The following is a 20,643-nucleotide window of genomic DNA, read 5'->3' on the forward strand; positions in this document are numbered from 1 at the left end:
ATTTGAAACATCACATACTCTATAGGCTACCACGTTGGTTTACACTTTTGTGTGATCTCTCCTCACGCTAGTCCCTGCTTTACTGATAATTAAACGAAGGTAGAGGAAGATGGAAGTGAATCCTCTTGCTTGGGGTGTTCAGTGGGTCATAAATGCTAATGTTTGAAAGTTTTACGTGCGTGCTCTTTACTCATCAATGGCTGGATCCGATTCAGGAAATTGTAAAAAAAAAATAAAAAAAAAAGGATTAACAATAGGCTCCTTCTAATCCGATTTGATGTTCCACATTTTTAGGTTGATGACCTATGAAGCGGCTTTGAAGCCGTAATGAGCCTGGGACATTTCCTTTATACAATTATGCACTATCAGGTCCCACTGATCACATCCCAGGCCCTGATGTGCACTTTAGATTAAAGTAGACAGATAAAGGAAGGAGTCCTGCAAAGTCACTTATCTTCCAGACAACCTTCTAAGGACATAATTGTGTTGTATAGTTTTATGTAGTGTCATACCTCAAACTGTAATTTCTGCTGATCCAACCCATATGTTTCATATGTCTTTGCTGACCTGTTGAAGTAATAATAAAAATGAACAACTAGTATTTAAACTCTAACTTTTCACAGACAAGGAAATGGCACTGAAATTAAAAGAACTGTCTAAATTAAACTGTGTCAGTCAGTTTATTAGTCCTAGGGGCCTGTATGCAGCGATGTTATATAAGCGACCTACAACTACCACTAATAAAAAATGATTAAGCTTTGAATACATTAAATAAATTGAATATTTATGATACAGGACAGGTACAACTCATGAGTTGTTAGATCAAATCCATACTTTATTCAGGCTTTTTATTTTATAAAGAAAAACGTTTTAGTGTTGCAAATAGGCTATCCATTGCTTGTTATTATGTAAACTCATAGTTGTGCAGTTCCCAGGAACACAAGCAGTGAGTAGTTTTGAGAGTAACATGACACAACTTTAAATAAACAGTTCATGTCTAAATGAAAATGAGTATTACTTATTTCAAATCAAATCAAATCAAATGTATTTGTATAGCCCAATATCACAAATTATACATTTGTGTCAGTGTGCTTTACAGACTGTACAGGTTACGACACCCTCTGTCCTTAGACCCTCGCATCGCACAAGGAAAAACTTCCTAAAAGAAACCCCATAATTAAAGGGGGGGGGGCAATGGAAGAAACCTCAGGGAGAGCAACTGAGGAGGGATCCCTCTCCCAGGACGGACAGACGTGCAATAGATGTTATTTGAACTGTTAAAACTGCTAAAAATGCTGTCGTTTTACCTCATATTTTCGCACACTAAACTACTCATACAACGTAATTAATACATCAAAATGCACATCAGTGGAATACATGCCTGTTGGGTTGAGTGACAAACGACTGACAGGGAATGAACAACCTTCACAGGATAAAGGACCACGAGAGGTTGGTCGCAAAGTATACAAAAGTGAACACAATTTAAACATCACCTCACAGCTCACAGCACAAAAAAAAAGAATTCACAGATAGTGGATTAAAATCACATTTCAAAATAAGTAATTAATGGTTGGGTGCCTCTATAAAATTGTATTTATCATCATTTCATTTAGATAGACAGTTTAAATATAACTTGTTCTCTCTTCGACACCTTGCCACTGCTGCTTTTTACATTGCTTTTTTTTTTTCTCCCAATAAGATGTACATACAATCCAGCAGGTGGTGCTAAATGTCCACTTACGTAGTTTAGCAGCAACACAGAGCAGACTTTTATTTTCAATCGACAATATTTTGCTTATTTTTTCTACTTTTTAAAAAGTGTTGAATTCAGTATTTTAAATATTGCTCTAAAAGCACTTTATTTTATATTTATTTTTTCCTTATTGGATACATTTTATTTATTTATGTCTATATCCGATTGTACATTTTCAACTCTCAGCCCATAAAAGGTTAACAGTGTGGATCAAAGCAGAATAATGATCATAATGTTAGAAAATGTGTATGCCTTTGTGTAACTCCTATATCAAACAGGGTAGGCTTTAGCTTCAGTAACTTTTGTTTCACAACTGCTCGTACATTTGTAATCTGTTAAAAAGTTAAATCAAAAGGTCAAGGTCAAGTTTTACCAGGATATCGTAGATTATGTATTTTATGGGCCTATTGTATCTATTGTAACCATAAAGTCCTGTAATTACAGCTTATACATGTGAGTATGAAATAATGTGTCTGTTTAAACCGTTTAATAAACCGTTTATTTAATCATGAGATAAAATTAAAAGCAAATATTGGCCCAGACTCGATGAACTAGACAACTAAACATGACTTGCACTTTTCTGTGTAAGGTTTATCCAGCAGCTATAATTAATAAGTGATTGCCACATTTAATTAACACAATGAATAGTTGTCAGGGTCAGGGTTATACTTACAATCAATCGTGTGTGAAGGAAACATTTAGCACAATTTAAACAGCACCTCACGGCTCTAAGCAAAAAAAAGGAAAGGGCAGGAAATTGTAACCTGTAGTCACATTGGCTGTGTTTCTTCCTCATCAGAAATTTCGCATGATGAGCCATCATTTGTCAATTGTTTGACTGAGCTGAACTGTATTTGGAGATTTGAAGATTCAGAGCTTTTACATATCCACCATGCCGGGTGTATTTGATCTTTACATGGGTTTATTGTGTCCTCGGCTTCTGCTGCAAAATGAGGTAAAACAAGTTATATTACAAAATGCATGTTTGCAGACATGTTTATAAAATACCTATCATTTAATTATGTTTCATTCAGAACACCCTGTGCTTGGTCTGTTGGTCTTATCTTCACCATTCCACAATTTCTTGCTTAAAAGGAAGTATTGAGTTGGCACTTTCTGGAAAGCTGAAACCAATCCCACAAGTAAAGGGAGGAGCGAAAGTTTGTATATCATGCTGGAGGTTGACCTCATCTCACATACGCTGTGGGGCTGTCTGAAAAATCAGTCATGGGACTGCTACTGCCGATCCTTCTTGGCTTTCTTGCAGCTCTGATTGGAGGGCTGTACCTTCTCGGCGTGTTTCGACAGCGGCGAGCAGGAGAACCACCTCTGGATAAGGGCCTCTTGCCATGGCTGGGTCATGTGTTAGAGTTTCGCAGGAACACTTTGAAGTTCCTACAGAGGATGAGACAAAAGCATGGCGATGTGTTCACAATACAGCTGGGAGGATTTTATATTACATTCCTTCAGGACCCTCAATCGTTTGGGTCAGTTGTTAAGGAGAGTCGAGATAAACTGGACTTCACAAAGTTTGCTGTTCATTTGGTGCGCAGGGTGTTTGGTTACACATCTATAGAGGGTGAACACAACATTCTCCAGATGTTCAGCAACAAGCACCTCAAAGGAGATGGTCTGGAGCTAATGACACAATCCATGATGAATAATTTGCAGACCCTAATGTTGCACAACATCGGCTCAGCTGTAGAAGAAAGAACCTGGATGGATGACGGCTTGTTTAATTACAGCTACAATATTGTCTTTAGGGCCGGCTACTTATCTCTATATGGCAATGAGCCACACAACTCCGAAGGAAGTGAGAAGAAAGCCAAAGAGAAAGACAGAGCTGTATCAGAAGCCTTATTTTCCGAGTTTCGTAAATATGACCAACTCTTTCCCAACCTAGCTTATGGGGTCCTGATGCCAGGGCAAAGGCTGGAAGCACAGAGGATAATGGAATACTTCTGGAACAGTCTGTCGGTGCAAACGATGAAGACCAAGGACAACATCAGTCGCTGGTTGTGGGACATCCAGCAGGCCAAAGAGGAGAGGGGTGAGAAGGAGTCAGCGATAAGCAAATACATGTTTGTGCTTCTTTGGGCCTCTCAGGGCAACACAGGGCCTTCTGCATTCTGGCTGCTCCTCTTCCTCATGAAAAACCCAGAAGCCATGGCTGCAGTGAAGGAAGAGGTAGATAAGGTTCTGAAGGAATTTGAGCAAGAAGTCCAACCTGGTGGTCCTCTAATCAACCTGACCCGTGAAATGCTGATGAAAACACCAGTCCTGGACAGTGCTGTAGAAGAGACCCTCCGACTCACTGCTGCACCCCTCCTCACCAGAGCAGTGCTTCAAGACATGACCCTCAAGATGGCTGATGGCCGCGAATACTTCATTCGCGAGGGTGACAGAATTGCAGTCTTTCCTTACATTGCCGTTCACATTGACCCAGAGATCCACCCTGACCCACATTCATTCAAATATGACCGCTTTCTCAATCCAAACGGGAGCAAGAAAACAGATTTTTACAAAGCAGGGAAGAAGGTGAAGTATTACAACATGCCCTGGGGTGCTGGGGTGTCTATGTGCCCTGGGCGTTTCTTTGCCACCAATGAGCTGAAACAGTTTGCTTTCCTCTTGTTGGTTTATTTTGAGTTTGAGCTGAAGAACCCCGATGAGAAGATACCTGAAATCGACTTCAGGCGATGGGGCTTTGGAGCAATGCAACCCGACAGAGATGTTCAGTTCCGATACAGACTCAGATATTAAATCAGTCAATCACTTTCTGATCAAATGTTTCCTGATTTGAATAATTTCTGTGAGCTTTCATTTGGCAATTATGTAGGAAACATAAGGATTCAACAATTAAGCATTATTTTTATTTTCATACCAATGATGTGATAAGCACATTATGGACGTTAGATGTTAACATGTTATGTGTCGGAGACTAATTGAGATTGTGATGTATGTGATGTACTTAGTTTCTGACAGCTATCTGTGTTTTGAGTTCATGTGCATAAATTCAATGTCACCAAACTTGCTTCACTAGAAGGTGAAGGTTAGGTTTTTATTCTGGGAAGTCCTCGTCCCATAAAGTGCACCTGTAACCATACTGAGACTGAAGCAGAGTATTTTCCTTGACCGAATAAACTGTGTCTCTGAACTGTGTTGTTTTACTCCATATATGTCTTACTTGGAAATGTACATTATGTGACATTACATATATCACCATTTTGTATCAAGGATTTCAAACCTTACATTTATCTTCCTAATTAAAAACTGTTATCATCCTTAACTACTGAATGTCCCAATATTCTTAAAACATTATATTATTTCTTCAGGCTGGCGGTGGGGGATGTGGGTTATTCTGTTGATTGCTGCATCACAGCAATCATACATGTCACAAACTATCAAATATAGTTGTATGCCATTTAGTAAAAAGTCTGGGAATAGATATATTTCTCTAAAAAGAGCTGAGCACTATTATTGATCTTTGTCCTTGTATTATTGATTCAGGGTCATATCGTGCTGTTACATGTCGAAGTTTTGTGAATGATTCACACCCCACAGTCTCATACAGCTGTTTTGTCTGACACACACAGACAGAAGGGGGGGGGGGGGGGGGGGGGGGGGGGGGGTGCTAGTAGTAGTGGTAGTTGTAGTGATTGTAGACAATATTTTTTTAAATAATAACTATTTCTCATAACTTTTCTTATTTACGAATAAATATAATTAATGAAACATTATTTCAAAGTTTTCTGAATTAGCTCTTTTGATTTACAGAATATTACAGAATGTGAATATAAGAGTTGAGAGAAATACATGCTTTAAAAAAACAAACCTAAACTCTAAAATGCCTAAAGCTCACATTTTGGAGAAAGAAGATTTTCACCCCATAGTCAAACTATGTTGGTTTAAACAGCTGCTTTGATGTGGGTCGAAACGTTCACTGCTGTTTTTAGCTGTGGATTGAATGCCCACACAGAAACACACTCATGCACATCTGGTACTAATGCTTGCCATATGCCGTACTTCTACGTCATTTCCAGCATCTGATAAAACATGGAGGAAGTGGCCAGGAAAAACAAAAACCTTGTGATAAACCTCCAGTAAATACCAACTTTGATAAACCTACAATAATTACTACCATTATCTAACTTTTCTTTTCAGCACTGTTGTCATATTTGATGACTATGTTTGTGGACTTAAATTGGATTACATTATTAAAAAACAAAAAAAGTGTCCCAGTCTATTCCTGATGCTGTGCGAGGAACCTATACAAGAATAACAAAACAGTGACAGTAAAACGTTAACGCACTTCACTCAGCTGTCATATTGCTAATATATCAAATACAAGCGGATCATGTTATTTCTGGCAACATATCAAGCTGCAAGCCAAGGCATTGATTCCTTATAATAATTATAGCTAGTATGTGAGCTACTTGCCAACTTCGTTAATGTCAAATAGCATATGCCGTTGCTCTTTCCTTCAACATCATGGATAGATTTTGTACCCCTTCATTTGTCAAGTTAAGTCACATTTATTTATAAATCACAAAACAACTCACGTTTTCAAAAGTGCTGTACAAACCAGAGCAGGTAGCTAACACAACATTTATCACAAATAAAAGAAACACCGACATAAACATCAATGCACACAGTGCATTGGCACAAATAAACAATACATAGGCATCGTCCCAATCAGCCACATCATGAGGAGTTAAACGCTAGAGAGTAAAAATATGTTTTCAGCCTGGATTCAAAAGAGTCAATGGAGTGAGCCTAAATGATAGGGAGGGCTGACCGGAGCGTAGGCGCTAACCAAAGTTCGTCCGGGCGGGCACAGTTTTCTACTGAACCACTGATACAAGAATTTTAAATCAATATGCCAACAAAAACCTGCAAGCTTAAACATCGAATTAAAACATGGGTCATGTTTTATTTGAAAGAACTCGAAAAAAGTTAATGTTGTCCTTTAGACGATATTCACTGAGGGACAAAATGTTCTAATCTATTTGGAAATACTCCCTTTGTGCTTCTGTGTGGACTCTGACCTAGCCAAAACACCCCACCATTTGTCTCCCCATCAGTTACACTGTAGGACTTCTCAGTAAGTGGCCCAGGGGGGCAGAGGGCATGGACCTAACATGTTACTGTGCAGAACCATGTTCATGTCTAACTGTATACACAGTACACATTCATCCCAAGCAAACCCTGGCAGTCCGTAAGGCGATGTCCTTTGAGAACAATTACCCTTTCATCTTTATGTTTAGCCGTGCAAAGCCTAGGTGGGGAACAGAGAGTCCACTGGGTGTAAACAATAGTGCTGCCGCTGGCCATGGAGGCATAAGCAAGCTAGCTAACTAACTAGCCAGCCGCTAAATGAGTACAATTTAAGAACTTTTCTTCAGGCACACACTTATCACAAAGCACTTCACACTCGTCACGGCAACTGTTGAGTTGAGATACAAAAAGAGGACAAGAGGTCAAACGTGATGCCAAGAACATTATATCAGATCTTCCGTGATCATTATGTTTTTGGCATGCCATAGCACATCAGGAAAGGAATTGTCATGCCATATTATCATCGCTTGACAAAAACCAGCCCTCTGCAACCAGCTGAGGAAAAGCCTTCCACAAGATGCATTGGCCTTGGAAATAACTTTTAAACAAAAGCAAAGAATCCCAAATTGTGTTCAACTCATGCGTCAGAAGAAAGGTTTAAGTGGATAATAAAATGTGTAGAACAGAAATGAAAACAAGAAATGTACTGGAGGTTGTTTAAACCCCTGGAAATGGAAAATAATGTGATCATTTTGGTAGTAATCTCATATGTAATGTCACACTCACAGACAGCTAAATCTGGAAAAGCAAGGTCTGGGGAGGTAATTCTGGGTAAATGAATGGGGTTGTAGGAGTCGTCCTGAATTAAATAAATTAACAGTCAGTGGTCTTGGCAATAGAGGCGGACGGTCTGGCGAACAATGGGGCCTTTGGCAGGACGCTGGTCTCCTGAGTGTTCTGCCTGTACTTGGTGGTGAGGGGTTTTGAAGCAAAATGACCCATTGTCTCTCCCATCCTGCCTCTGAGCCTGAGCAGTGAAACGATGCCTCTGGATGCCCGCCCAGGATGAGCTACCATTAAGTACAGAATAAGCTTCTGCTTTACCCTTCATGGACAGGTAGGTGCAGCCTTTATTTTATTGTTTTACTCTGGTGCTGTGGATTGCTGCTCATCGTATGCAGTTTTTCGGTTTGATATTCCAAAAAAGAGGCTTTAACTTTTATTTTTTTACCAGCATTTGAATTCAACTGTAGGAATAGAAGTTTATGCAACTTCAAATGGCATAAAATAAGTAGGTTTGCTTGTTGTGCTTTTGCCTAAATATGATCTAAGCATTTCCGATTCATTTCTAATAGAGGGTGGATAAAGAGACTCCGTGTGGGGATTAATTAACATTATGCTGAGAGGTTTAGTTTTAATGCCAGTGTCTTAAATTGTGTAGTTGACTGATATTGTGTTGGTGTTTTGTATTTAATCCTTTGACCTTTATCTGACTTTATCATCTGTTGTTTCATTAAAACAATAAGAAAGTATATGAGCAATGAGGCTCAAATAGATACGTGGTTGTCTTAAACCATTAAACACTATAATAAGTTATAGCTTTATATCCTGTCATTGTTAATGGTACTGTTTCTACGTATAAAGCAAAATAAAACAAAAACATATTTGATAGGAGTTTTTCAAATCAACAAAATGAAAAAAAAAACTTGATACAGAGCAGTTTAACAGGAAACAAAAGCCTGGAACAATGGGCCACCGCATATAGAACAACCCTTCCTGTTGTGCTGTAAGGCCCTTTTAGAATTTGACTCGCATAGATACATTAACTGCCTTAAAGTAAATGATTCAGCTGTGGTGTTTGTTTTCATGAGGATCTGTCACTTGCTTTCAACCTAGTTTTGTTTTGTATCAACTGGGTCATTGCTCCCGATTTCAAGGTTTAGTCGGGGTCAAATCGTGGACTCATCATGTTGTGAGAGTCAAACATATTTCAAAACGTTTCAATGTTCTCCAGGAGTCTGTGTTAATTGAATACATGATTGCCATCTAGTGGATAGAAATGCCCACTGACAAAAGTAGAGAAAAGTAGATAAACTACATACTAAATTAGGCTTTTAACTATAGTGATTTATTCAATAGCAGGTCTTCTTTTTCCATGTAGTGAATGCAAAACCTTCCCCCGCACACATCATAATCATTGACCTTGAAGGTTAATATTTGCCCAATCTGCTGATTATCTTGTCTTATCACTGGCTTGTTAGCTAAGTCACATATATTCACTCGTGCACTCTACAGTATGTGCACGTATACATTTTTGATCTGAGCTTTCGTTGTGTAAGTGCACGTCAAAGAGAAACTATAAGTATATTGCAGTTATCAGTGTAATCCTGCAGCGTTGCTGTCAGGAGTTCACTGAGTTGGAGAAGGTTAACGGCACTAAGACATCTTAAAGGAAGGAGTTGCAGTAAACATATCTCTGCTAGTCCAAATGACCCTGACTAGGTCTGTTGCTCCTTTGGGCTTGCCCCAGATCAGCCCATGACATAGCCAGTTAAGACAAGATAATGTCAAAGATTAAGGCCCTACAGCTCTGCAAGCAAAGCGTTGTTACTTTTGTTTATTTGGACGGGTAGTGTTGGAATGTACTGCCTTGATGGAATACTTCATCAGCAAGAGAGTGTAAAAATGATGACAGGGAATAAAAGAAGTAAGAAATACATACATCCTGTGAACTGAATACAATTTGTTTGATTCACTCATTTGCTTGAGTATTCAATTATAATGTAGTGTGTCTTGTCAAATATACAACTGTGGTTTTCAATATACATTATCAACAATACACATTTTAATCATCCTTGTGTTTTTATTTGTTCCGCTATTTGTAATGTTAGAGACCTACTGCGGTCTGAGGGCTGTCAAGCTAATCTAAACGAGTGTGCTCCGCTCTAATCTACTTTATTTGCAATAAAGCATCGGCTACATTTAATCACTTCTTTCCACTGAGCTATACGTTTCTGAGCTAGCCAGTAAGATAAGAAAACATGGTGCCATTGTATCTTGAAGCCTACAGTCAATCATGTAGTGTGGCCACTGGTTTGCACAATGTTCCACAACTTTTCTGTGAAAAATATAAATGGCAAATAAGATAAAAACTTGCGAAGTCAGCTCATGAGGTCATGAGGTCATGAGGTCTAATGGATGAAGCAACACTCATACTCTATATCTATAAACAAAAATGAGACATGTATTTTAAGCTCTTCATGTCAAGTTTACAGGTCAGCCTGACACAACGCATCTACATTAATGTGTATAAGAATTGTTTATTTGTTTCAAAATTAACGGAGCTTCCTTCTGGGACAGGAAACGGGCCTATTCTAATGGCACATAATCTACTTTTAAGACTATTAAACTATTGCTATGCATCCTCATTTTCTCCTGTGCTTTAAATAGTTTCTTCTTAAGCGAGTCCAGATGTAAAGTATGCAATGAAGATGAGATGTTAGATATTTTTGGGAAATAACGGATAACCTGACATTTGTTTTTATTATTTTAACACACGCTCTCTCCCTTTACAGTAGTGGCGAGGCTAATTTTCAATACAAGTTGCTTTGCTCATGTGGGAGACGCAAAGCCCTGGCTGAGGGAAGTTGTTGGCATCCACCTCAAGGCTTTTCATCTCAGTCGCTTCAGTGGAGTCCAGCCTTAGTAAAACTGGCACGGGACGCACTCACCCTGGGGGTAGGATAGGCTCGGCTGAGAAACTGGGAGAAAAATGAACAAATGAGATGGGACTGCCACCACTCTCAGGCTGCCTATGGGATATCCCCTGCAGCCTGGTAAGAGCAGTTTAATGATAGTAGTAGGAGAGATAGGAGAAAGGAGGAGTCCAAGCACCAAGTTGCATGTTTTTTCTCTGGTGTCTTGTGTCACTCTTTTCTCTGGGGGGGGGGGGGGACATTCAAGTCACATGGTGGAGCTTGATCTGTTACATAAACACAGACCTCCACAGCCCCCAGTCTGCTCGCATCAACTTTGTTCAGTAAATACATGTGGATAAAACTCTTGTGATGACATTGGTGGCGGCCAAGGAGATTTGTCGAGATGTTCACTCCTCCATGTTGCATCACTTTAACACTCGGCTATGCTGCAAACCCTCACAGCACCCAGTGACCTCTTAAAGGTGAAACAGTCTGGGAATAACAAAACCATTCTGTTGAAATATGTCTGTCATTAAAAGTATACATTTAAAACGTTGCAATAAATGTATGAAAGGATTTCTACAGCAAGTACACCACAGCAATTTGATTAATTATTTGAAAGTTGTTGTACTACCACAACTGAAATTAAAAAATCTGCTCTGTTTTACATTCAACACTAAATATAACCACAACCTAATGAATATTAAACGTTCTTATTTGGCTGTCACATGATGCCAGTCCTTGTGACAAGAGCAATGTCAAACAATGTCTTACAGGGAAATACTGTAATATTTTCCTGGCTCTGGGCGATCCAATCAATATGTATCAACATGACCTAGAGTTACCCAAAGCTAGACTTGCCTGAATTGTCAGAGGACACAATGACAACACATTCAAAACTAGACAGTCATTGGTTTGACTGCTTGCATTTGTGCACATTTGTCTTTGCTTAAAGTAACGGTGAGAAATTCAAATGTTTCATTGCCGTTTCAAAGATTTATTAATTGTTGAGGGAAAAATCTATTTTTCCAAAATAGCAGTATTTGCCTATTTCACATAAATGTTGCTCAATCATCAAATACATGGAATTAGATGGCCAGTATTAAATAATGTTAAATCAAGGTAAACCTTGTACTGTGAGGTTTAAGAACCAAACATAAAAAGAAAAAAAGTGTTAATTTTAGACAATGTTAGATTTTTGAAGTTCTAAAGATAGATAAATAAAGTATCTCTTTTAGATTTATCACCAAATATATAACGTCAAGCTAATTAATCTAGTCTGTGAATAAATAAATATACTGTATATATAAATATATATATATGACATATTATTATCAATTAAAGTAAAGCATTGAGGCACCTTAGTTAGTATAAATTGTAAATCCCAGCAAGTTCTACCAACTGTTGAGGAACTTACTCTAATTGACTTTTAATTTAATGTTCACTTAACAACCGTCTCCACTGGACCATCTGTGTCTTCTGGGTGACGGAAAGATTTTGGATGTAGAGGAATGCACGGCAACTTAAAAACACGTGCTTATCCGTCCCTTAGGGATAGCACATGTCCAAACCCCAAATGCTCTACTCATTCCAGCAGCATTCCCTGTCTTCTTTTCTTCAGCGCTGCACCAGGGGTGCTCGCCACGCCACATCTCCTCAGTCAGACGGAAAGGGGAGCCCTGAAGGCGAGGCCTGAGGAGGATGGGTCCTGCAGGCCCAGATGGCTGGCTCTCAGAGCTTTCTACAAATTACTCAAACAGAATCTAAATGCAAAGACATCTCATAAGCTCATTCTTAACATATCTCTCTGCAGTGGCCATTGCTCTCTACCTAAAGACAGTCTAACATCCGTACAATACATTAAGGAAATATACGGGAAATAAAGAATTCTTCATCGTCATTTAAGGAACTGAGTTGAACGTTTGATTTCATTGATGGTGGCCTTACTGATGTTGTTGAACGTTATTCTTGGCTTTATAGCTGTACACAGGTCATAATTAAGGGTTATTGAGGGCCTTGTGAAAGTAACATTATAATAATATGGTCGCTGTGATGATGACCAGACACATTTCATTAATGCAAGCCAGACACACACCCGTTTATCTGTCCTCTATTAAAAGTAGTTGACTTTAGATCCCTTCCAAATCTTGACAGCAAGGTCTGGCACATACAATAAAGAGACGGAGAAATTCCTTTCCGATTTTAATCTTGCATGAATCACCTCCTCATCTGTACTCTGTCGTGCCATTTCACACTTTAGAAAACATGTAAGGAAGTGTGTGTGTGCGTGTGTCTGTGTGTGTGTGTGTGTGTGTGTGTGTGTGTGTGTGTGTGTGTGAGAGAGAGAGAGAGAGAGAGAGAGAGAGAGAGAGAGAGAGAGAGAGAGAGAGTGAGTGAGAGTGAGTGAGAGAGAGAGAGAGACACTTCTGTCCACATACTCTCGCCATCTCATGCCCCAAGTAACAACGTGTGCTACTGCAATCCGCAGGCCGAGGTGACAGCTTGAAAGTATAAACATCGAGTCGGAAAAGAAGTGTAGCAGGAGTGCAGAGAGCGACCTGTCCACTGCTCTGTTATCTGGCCATCTGCCTGGACGGAGGATCTAAATATTATGACACTTGATATGACTGAGCGTACCTGCTGGTTACATTCTAACGGATCTGCTCTGAGGCAAGGTGGCTTATGTCTCGGTGACACTTCTGTCCTCAAACTCTGTGTCTTTTTGTCCCCAAAGTTGTTCTTTCAAAACTGTCAGCTGTTATGTAATTGACAGATTATTATAGAGGTTGCTAATCTGCATTCGCGGTGGTTGATGTGTGTGTTTGTGTGTGTATGTGTGAGATGGGAGAGAGGGGGAGAGAGAGAGAGAGAGAGAGAGAGAGAGAGAGAGAGAGAGAGGTGGATGTTTTAAATTACCTTTTGCATTTTTACAAATGTGCGCTATACATCACTGTTCTTCTCAGAGTGAGCTACTGGTGTTGCTGTATATGGGGGGCATGTAGACATTAACCTGTAAGAAGCTGAGACACAGATAGATGGAGACAGAAAGGGAGAGAGAGAGAGAGAGAGAGAGAGAGAGAGAGAGAGAGAGAGAGAGAGAGAGAGAGAGAGAGAGAGAGAGAGAGAGAGAGAGAGAGAGAAAGTAAAAGGGAGTGAGAGAGAGACCTTCATCATCTGTGTTACAAATATTGCACATGAGCGTTGGGGGGGGGGGAGGTTGACTGCTTTGCGATTAACACGTTCCCTCAACTGAGTCTTCATTTCAATCTGTAGTGCGATATCCTCAAGTCTGAACCCTTGGATGAGGGTCACTTGCCAGAGGAGGATTTTTTTCTGCCTCTCTGTTTTTTATACTTCCTTCTTGGGCAGAAGGCTGGTGTAATAGAAACCAGACACAAGGCAGAATGTGAGGCATTCACAGCGGCGAGACCTCACTTCTTCGCAGAGTGGGAAAACGGATTAAATAGAAAGTCCAGTCTTGAAAGTTTTGACGTTGTTTTTTTTCCGTTTTTTTTCCATTCTGGAAGTTATCAATAAGACGGAAAAGGTCAGGACATTAGGATGGAAGTGGTATTCCATGGATCAGACTGTGCAGGGGATATCTAGAGAGGGCACAGGAGACCTTCAGGATGGGAAATGCATGTACAACTTTTCCAGGTGGGTTGTTTCAGTTATTGACTTTCCCCTAAAGAAACGGTATGATTTATTCATCCTGTCATATCATTGTAAATGCACATTTTGTTACAGTACAATTGTGGACTGTTTGTGAGGTCACTCTGCTGAAAGATCCTGTCATGCCATTGAAGTAGTCTTTGAATATTCGGCTATAAAGACAAAGAAATTGAAGAAATTTTACAAAAAGCTATTTTAATATTTTCACCCAACACAATACGATATGATGCAAGTTTAATAATGTCAAATATATTGGGCCTGCATCTGCATTTGAGATGAAATACCTACACCTACAATTAAAAAATATTTCTTAAATATATAGTATGATTAACTATCTAATTTATTTAACCTTATTACATTTTCTTTAAAAGAGTGGCTCTATATTGTGGAATTAATATTTCATGAGTGAATGTGTTTATTCAATTTGTATATTTTCTGTAATTACAATACCTTTATAGTATAGCATTTTAAAATAGGGTAACCCACAGTATATTACTGAAACATTTAAATTCTAAAAAGTATATTTCTCCCTATTTTAAAGAATATTATAAATTAAAAGTGTCTTTGTATGGTATCTCAACAGACACGTATTACGAAAAAATGCATTTACATTGCTGCTTTATCGTCAGTAAAATCTCACGTGTTTAACAGGCAAGTCCCACTTAGATTAGGAATCTCTTCTCAGGGGAGACCTCCTATAAATGGCAACAGCACTACAAATTAAAAACAGACAAGGCAGCAAATAATCAACAAAACAAGCTGTAAAACACTTTGCAAAACAAGTCAGCAGCAGGCGCATATCTCAAGATTACTTCAATGTCAGGGTATGATGTTGACGCTATAATACACAACACATTCATTCAAACTTAGAAATCCTCAGTGGCGTGGCCCTCCTGTCATGCCATCCTGGGGCAGACATGAGTCGCACACCATAGGTGCCATCTGCCTCCATGCGGCTGTACCCCTCCCCAGTGTCAGCAGTGCTGGATCTGGAGGGGAGGCCTCGTGGCAGAGCAACAAACCTCTCCTGTTCACTCAGATGGCAGGGGAGATGGCACATCCCACGCCAGGGAACACAGTGCCGCAGTCATGAGATCAACACGAACTCTGCAGCTCTGCCTTATGAATGAAGGGAGAGAAGCGTTACGTTGTCTCCTCAGTGCAGCTTCATTCACCTCACAGTCAGAGTGTGACACTACGAGTCTTCATGTCATCTGTTATTTCTGTGCGCGTGTCAGAGTACAGTATGTTTCTGAAGTGGCCTTCTTCTACCAGAATGGACTTTTCAGAGCTCTGTCAGTTTCATCTCGTGTTTTTTCAGCCTCTTGTAGTCTTCGGCGTGTTCTTCGGTCAAAGCACAAAATGGTTGTTGTTGCTTGTGTGGGATGTTTTAATCTTCCCCGTTTGCTATTTTTGCATTTTCAACCCTTTTTTATAAATGATTTCAATATGTTAGAAGGGGATATAAGAAACACTGTGTGATGTGTGTTTAGATAGGACGACTGAATGACATCACCCTACTCACTGACAGGAATCAACACAAGCCATTGTCTTGTGTTTGGCTGCGCAATCAATTGAAAATGAACGTCTCCTTTACATCAGAAAGTCTGTGCAAATGACTACACTTGATTTACAGTATAACACATTTGCAAAGTCCACATTCCCTAGGAATACTGTAGGTCCACACTGGATTATATCTGAAATGGTTGATAGATTAATCAATGATTAAGTGATTGACAGATGAATAAATCGGCAACTATTATGATAATCGATTAATCATTATTCATTCAGAAGTATCTCGTTCCATCCACTCAAATGTGATTATTTGTGTATTATCTGTGTTATTCTGTGTTATTTAAATTGATAAATTTGGGTTTTGGGAGTGGTGGTGAAATAAAATACAACTTTTGAAGATGTCTCCTTGCGCTCTGGGAATTTTTTTTGACTTTGGTTAGACACAAGCAGCACAGGATTACACCTGTAAGAAGTATACAGTTACAACATAACACTACAAAGTAATATTCACTGTGATTCCTATGGCAACATTACAATTCACAAAAACATTGAATTGATTGGAAATGTATAGCTTTCTGAAGTTCAAATCAATTCATTAATAGGTCCTTACTCGGATCTTAATCAATTCTTTATTCTCTCATTACAGACTCTAGTTGAAAAGCTTGTTAGAGCAACATGAGCTGGAGCTTTCTCACTCGTCTCCTGGAAGAGATCCACCATCACTCCACCTTTGTGGGGAAAGTGTGGCTGACGGTGCTCATCATCTTCCGCATTGTGCTCACAGCGGTGGGAGGCGAGTCCATCTACTCGGACGAGCAGACCAAGTTCACCTGCAACACCAAGCAGCCAGGATGTGACAACGTATGCTACGATGCATTTGCCCCTCTCTCGCATGTCCGCTTCTGGGTCTTCCAGATCATTATGATCTCCACTCCTTCTATCATGTATGTGGGTTACGCCATCCACAAAATAGCCCGAATTACAGAGGAGGATCGCAGGAAGCACCACAGGCTCCGCAAAAAGCCTCCTCCTCACTCCAGATGGAGAGAAAGCCACCATCTGGAGGATGTCTTAGAGGAGGATGAAGATGACGATGCTGAGCCCATGATCTACGACGATACACTGGAGGTGCGAGGGGCCAAGCCTGAACCAGTGAGCAGCACTAGCAAAGACCCACCAAAACATGATGGCCGCCGAAGAATTATGCAAGAAGGCCTGATGAGAATCTATGTTCTTCAGCTCATGTCACGAGCTATTTTTGAAATCGCTTTCCTCGCAGGACAGTATCTCCTGTACGGGTTTCGAGTTAATCCTTCATATCTATGCAACAGGGTGCCCTGTCCACATAGAGTGGACTGTTTCATCTCTAGGCCCACAGAGAAAACTATCTTCCTCCTCATCATGTATGTGGTAAGCTGTCTTTGTCTAGTGCTAAATGTGTGTGAGATGCTTCACTTGGGAATTGGCACTTTTCGGGACACCCTTCGCATGAAGAGGAACCGGGGCCGACGGATGTCCTACGGCTACCCGTTTTCTCGGAACATCCCAGCCTCCCCTCCGGGGTACAACCTTGTGATGAAGACAGACAAACCTAGCAGGATCCCAAACAGCCTCATCACCCACGAGCAGAACATGGCCAACGTGGCCCAGGAACAGCAGTGCATCAGCCCAGATGAGAACATCCCTTCTGATTTGGCGAGCCTACACCGGCATCTACGTGTGGCCCAGGAACAGCTGGATATGGCCTTTCAAACATATCAAACCAAAAACATCCAGCAAACCTCCAGAACCAGCAGTCCTGTATCCGGGGGCACTATGGCGGAGCAAAATCGAGTCAATACAGTCCAGGAGAAACAAGGAGCGAGGCCAAAATTAGCCACAGAGAAGGCAGCAACTATTGTAAAAAATGGAAAGACGTCTGTCTGGATCTAGAGATAAATTAAATGTAGTAATTTAACAGTAAAAACTTTTAGGACTCCAGGACTGCACTGTGACACCGCTGGAGGATGTGCATGTGTGTGTGTGTGTGTGTGTGTGTGTGTGTGTGTGTGTGTGTGTGTGTGTGTGTGTGTGTGTGTGTGTGTGTATGTGTGTGTGTGTGTGTGTGTGTGTGTGTGTGTGTGTGTGTGTGTGTGAGAGAGAGATGCGACTTCGGACAATAACAATTTTGAATTTCAATCACTCCAGCTGAAGGAGTACAGTAAACAGTTTTGGGGAATTTAAAAGAAAACACACATTATCAAATCCGGCATCACAAATCTTCCTTTTTACTGTAGTGTGTCATTTTGTGCTTGCCATAGCTTCTGGACATGATTAACATGTGCTTACTTAGCTAAACATCTCTAATTTCAGCTAAAATGTCAAAGTATAAACAGACTGCTTCGGGCTATTTATCTGATCTACCCTTGACTGCCGCTGAACTGGATTAATCTGAAGAAATCTAACTTTGTAAGTGTGTGGTTGTACCCTACATCTAAATTGGAAAACACAGTGAAAAACACTGTAAAAATGCACAATGACTCATTTCTGAAGAATAATGATTATTATGCATGTTTATCATTGGGAGAAGTATTTTTGGATGTAGTATGGATGAGTGTTGTTGGGAGCAGATTAAATGTGAAATATTTTGATAAAGATAATGAAACCGGGCTGTGTCACTGTAGGCTCTTCTGGTAGACATCTGCTCAGTGTGATGATCTTCAGTCATTGTGTGCAAAGCCTTTATCTATTCTGCGTTTTCCAAAGCCGTGCAGTGTCACGTTTGAAGGGGAAAAGGTAAGTGAAAAGAAAATCGGATTCTTTTCTAAACTAAATATTGATTTTCTGCAATCTGAAGCAGATGATGCATGCTTTACAACTGGGAACATACACATAGGCTACAGTAGAAATCCCATCCTTAGCTATTAAATTAGCTCTACATTTATCTTATGTTTAGGCATGCTAGGTCTTGAAGATGACCGTTTAAGTTTTTCTGTCATTGAAGCAGTATGTTTCTAAAATTGGTTTCTGAGTAATATTTAATCCTGCCTTCACTGTTGTCGAAACTTCAAAAGTGCCTCGAACTTTTAAAGACTGTTCTCCTATTTTATTCATGAAGAAATAAACTTATTTGAAACCTCTGATTTCTTGCTTTATAATACACATTTGCTTCTCTGCTTCATCACAGCAATGGTGTGTTTTTGAAAATATGTTGTTGTAGTAAAACATTAACAAATTGTAAATGACTCATTTACGCAAACTGACTCATTTGCTGCGTGAGATGAGACATTTTGAAATTCTTCTGTTACTGATCACAGCGAATTTGTGTTATGTATGTACTCCAAGAAGAACATTTTGAAATGTATGGGGCAGTTAACTGTAATGAAAAGAATCGTACGTACCGGCATAATAAAGTAAAGCGTTGGTGCAGGAGGGTGATATAATTTTTACAACCTACGAAATCACACAGCATTTTATTTTCTTAAATATGGGAAAATACAATAAAAATGGAAAAAAGGCAGCTCTTTACCAGAATCAGCTGCAGCTATAAGAAAATAAAATCATATTCAAACAATAATACATACATATATTATTAAAACAAGACTTAGGTTTTAAGTGTGAAAAGATTGACTTATGGAAACAACACACACCCATTCTTGTTTCCATTAATAATTGGATAAGTAGCACCAGATGTGGTAGTTAAAACAAACAAAGAAACCTCACACATTAGAGTAGCTCAGTGCGCACAACAGCAAACCTTTGCACCAATCCACAAAACTCCATCTTGAACATGACTTAATATCTCCATAATCACACATAATCACTGTATTTCAAGAGTTAAAGGAAACTATGAACATACTAATATATATATATATATATATATATCAAACATTTGGTGCATTTTCACATCACGTTTTACCTGGTAACTATGGGAGTGTGTGTGTGTTCATTTCTTTGTGTTTTCTCATCTGTTAAGGAGATTTACTGAGCAGTGAATGTTTATAGAGCCTTGGTGCGAGCCACGTTAAAATGTTAAATCACATTTCAAAACAAATCTGGAGAACTTTAAATAGGGATAAGAGGCAGTTTATTTGGTACAAGACTAACTGAAAAGCCAAATCAAAGTTTGATTAGTGGTTAGCATCACAATTAATGTTAAAACAAGCCACGGAAACCACTATCTCAAATAGCCAACTAAGAAAAATAATAAAACTAACAAATTCAATGGATATTGTAAATGTTATGCAAACCTACTAACAAATTAGGAATATTGTATTTTTTTAAAAAGAATAACACATTAGTAACTTCAATACAAAAACGGGAAAACGTATAATTCTCTTTTAGAAAACATTAATTAACTTTAAGCTAACAATGTAATGAGGAAAGAAAAGGAAAGGAAACAATTCTAATATTAAAGTAAGTTCATCTGGAGGGCAGAGGACAAAGAAAGAATCAAGCCTGCTGTGTCAGCTGGATATACTATATCTCAACAAAGCACATGGGAGCATACAGTATATAAGGTTCAGAGCCAGGTGAAGAAAACACATCATATTTCTATAATTAAGAAAAATAATAAATAATAAAAATAATAGTTTTAGTCTCATAACAAATGGAGGAGAATGCACAAATTCAAAACATGTAATAAAAGTTCTGAATTTTTACAGCAAACATTATACATCATCATACCCAGAACAAAATGCTATTTTTTTGAAAAATTAAACAATATGATTCCAGTAATTGATTAGAAAGGGGTGCAGTATCTCACCATATTGTAGTATAGTCCTACCCAAGCTACACACATGTAGAAACAACAGATCAACTGTTTTATTCTTGTGATAATATTCAAAACCTATCCTTGCAGGATTGGCTGAGCTCCAAATCCATAAATACAGATTATGTCCATTTCAAAACTATATAATGACGAGTAACTAGGCAGAACAAGAATATTGCATTTCTATTCAATAATAT

At 39.2% G+C, this 20,643-nt stretch overlaps 2 protein-coding genes across 3 annotated transcripts; both read left to right on the forward strand.

Annotated features, from left to right (window-relative positions):
- The first annotated feature begins 2,980 nt into the window (after positions 1-2,980).
- LOC115022806 (7-alpha-hydroxycholest-4-en-3-one 12-alpha-hydroxylase-like) lies at positions 2,981-4,602 on the forward strand. Its single transcript, XM_029453903.1, has one exon. It carries the CDS (start codon positions 2,981-2,983, stop codon positions 4,514-4,516), a length of 1,536 nt encoding a protein of 511 aa, XP_029309763.1. The 3' UTR covers positions 4,517-4,602.
- A 3,150-nt stretch (positions 4,603-7,752) lies between these two features.
- gjc2 (gap junction protein gamma 2) lies at positions 7,753-18,815 on the forward strand. 2 transcript variants are annotated; one of them, XM_029454217.1, is made up of 3 exons: positions 7,753-7,928; positions 14,037-14,166; positions 16,343-18,815. In XM_029454217.1, the coding sequence occupies exon 3, from the start codon at positions 16,372-16,374 to the stop codon at positions 17,626-17,628; it is 1,257 nt and encodes a 418-aa protein (XP_029310077.1). In that variant the 5' UTR covers positions 7,753-7,928; positions 14,037-14,166; positions 16,343-16,371; the 3' UTR covers positions 17,629-18,815. The 2 variants fall into 2 exon arrangements, with proteins under 2 accessions (XP_029310077.1, XP_029310076.1); XM_029454216.1 differs by lacking the exon at positions 14,037-14,166.
- Positions 18,816-20,643: the final 1,828 nt, after the last annotated feature.

This window comes from Cottoperca gobio, chromosome 17, assembly GCF_900634415.1.
Source record: "Cottoperca gobio chromosome 17, fCotGob3.1, whole genome shotgun sequence".
Classification (NCBI taxonomy): Eukaryota; Metazoa; Chordata; class Actinopteri; order Perciformes; family Bovichtidae; genus Cottoperca; species Cottoperca gobio.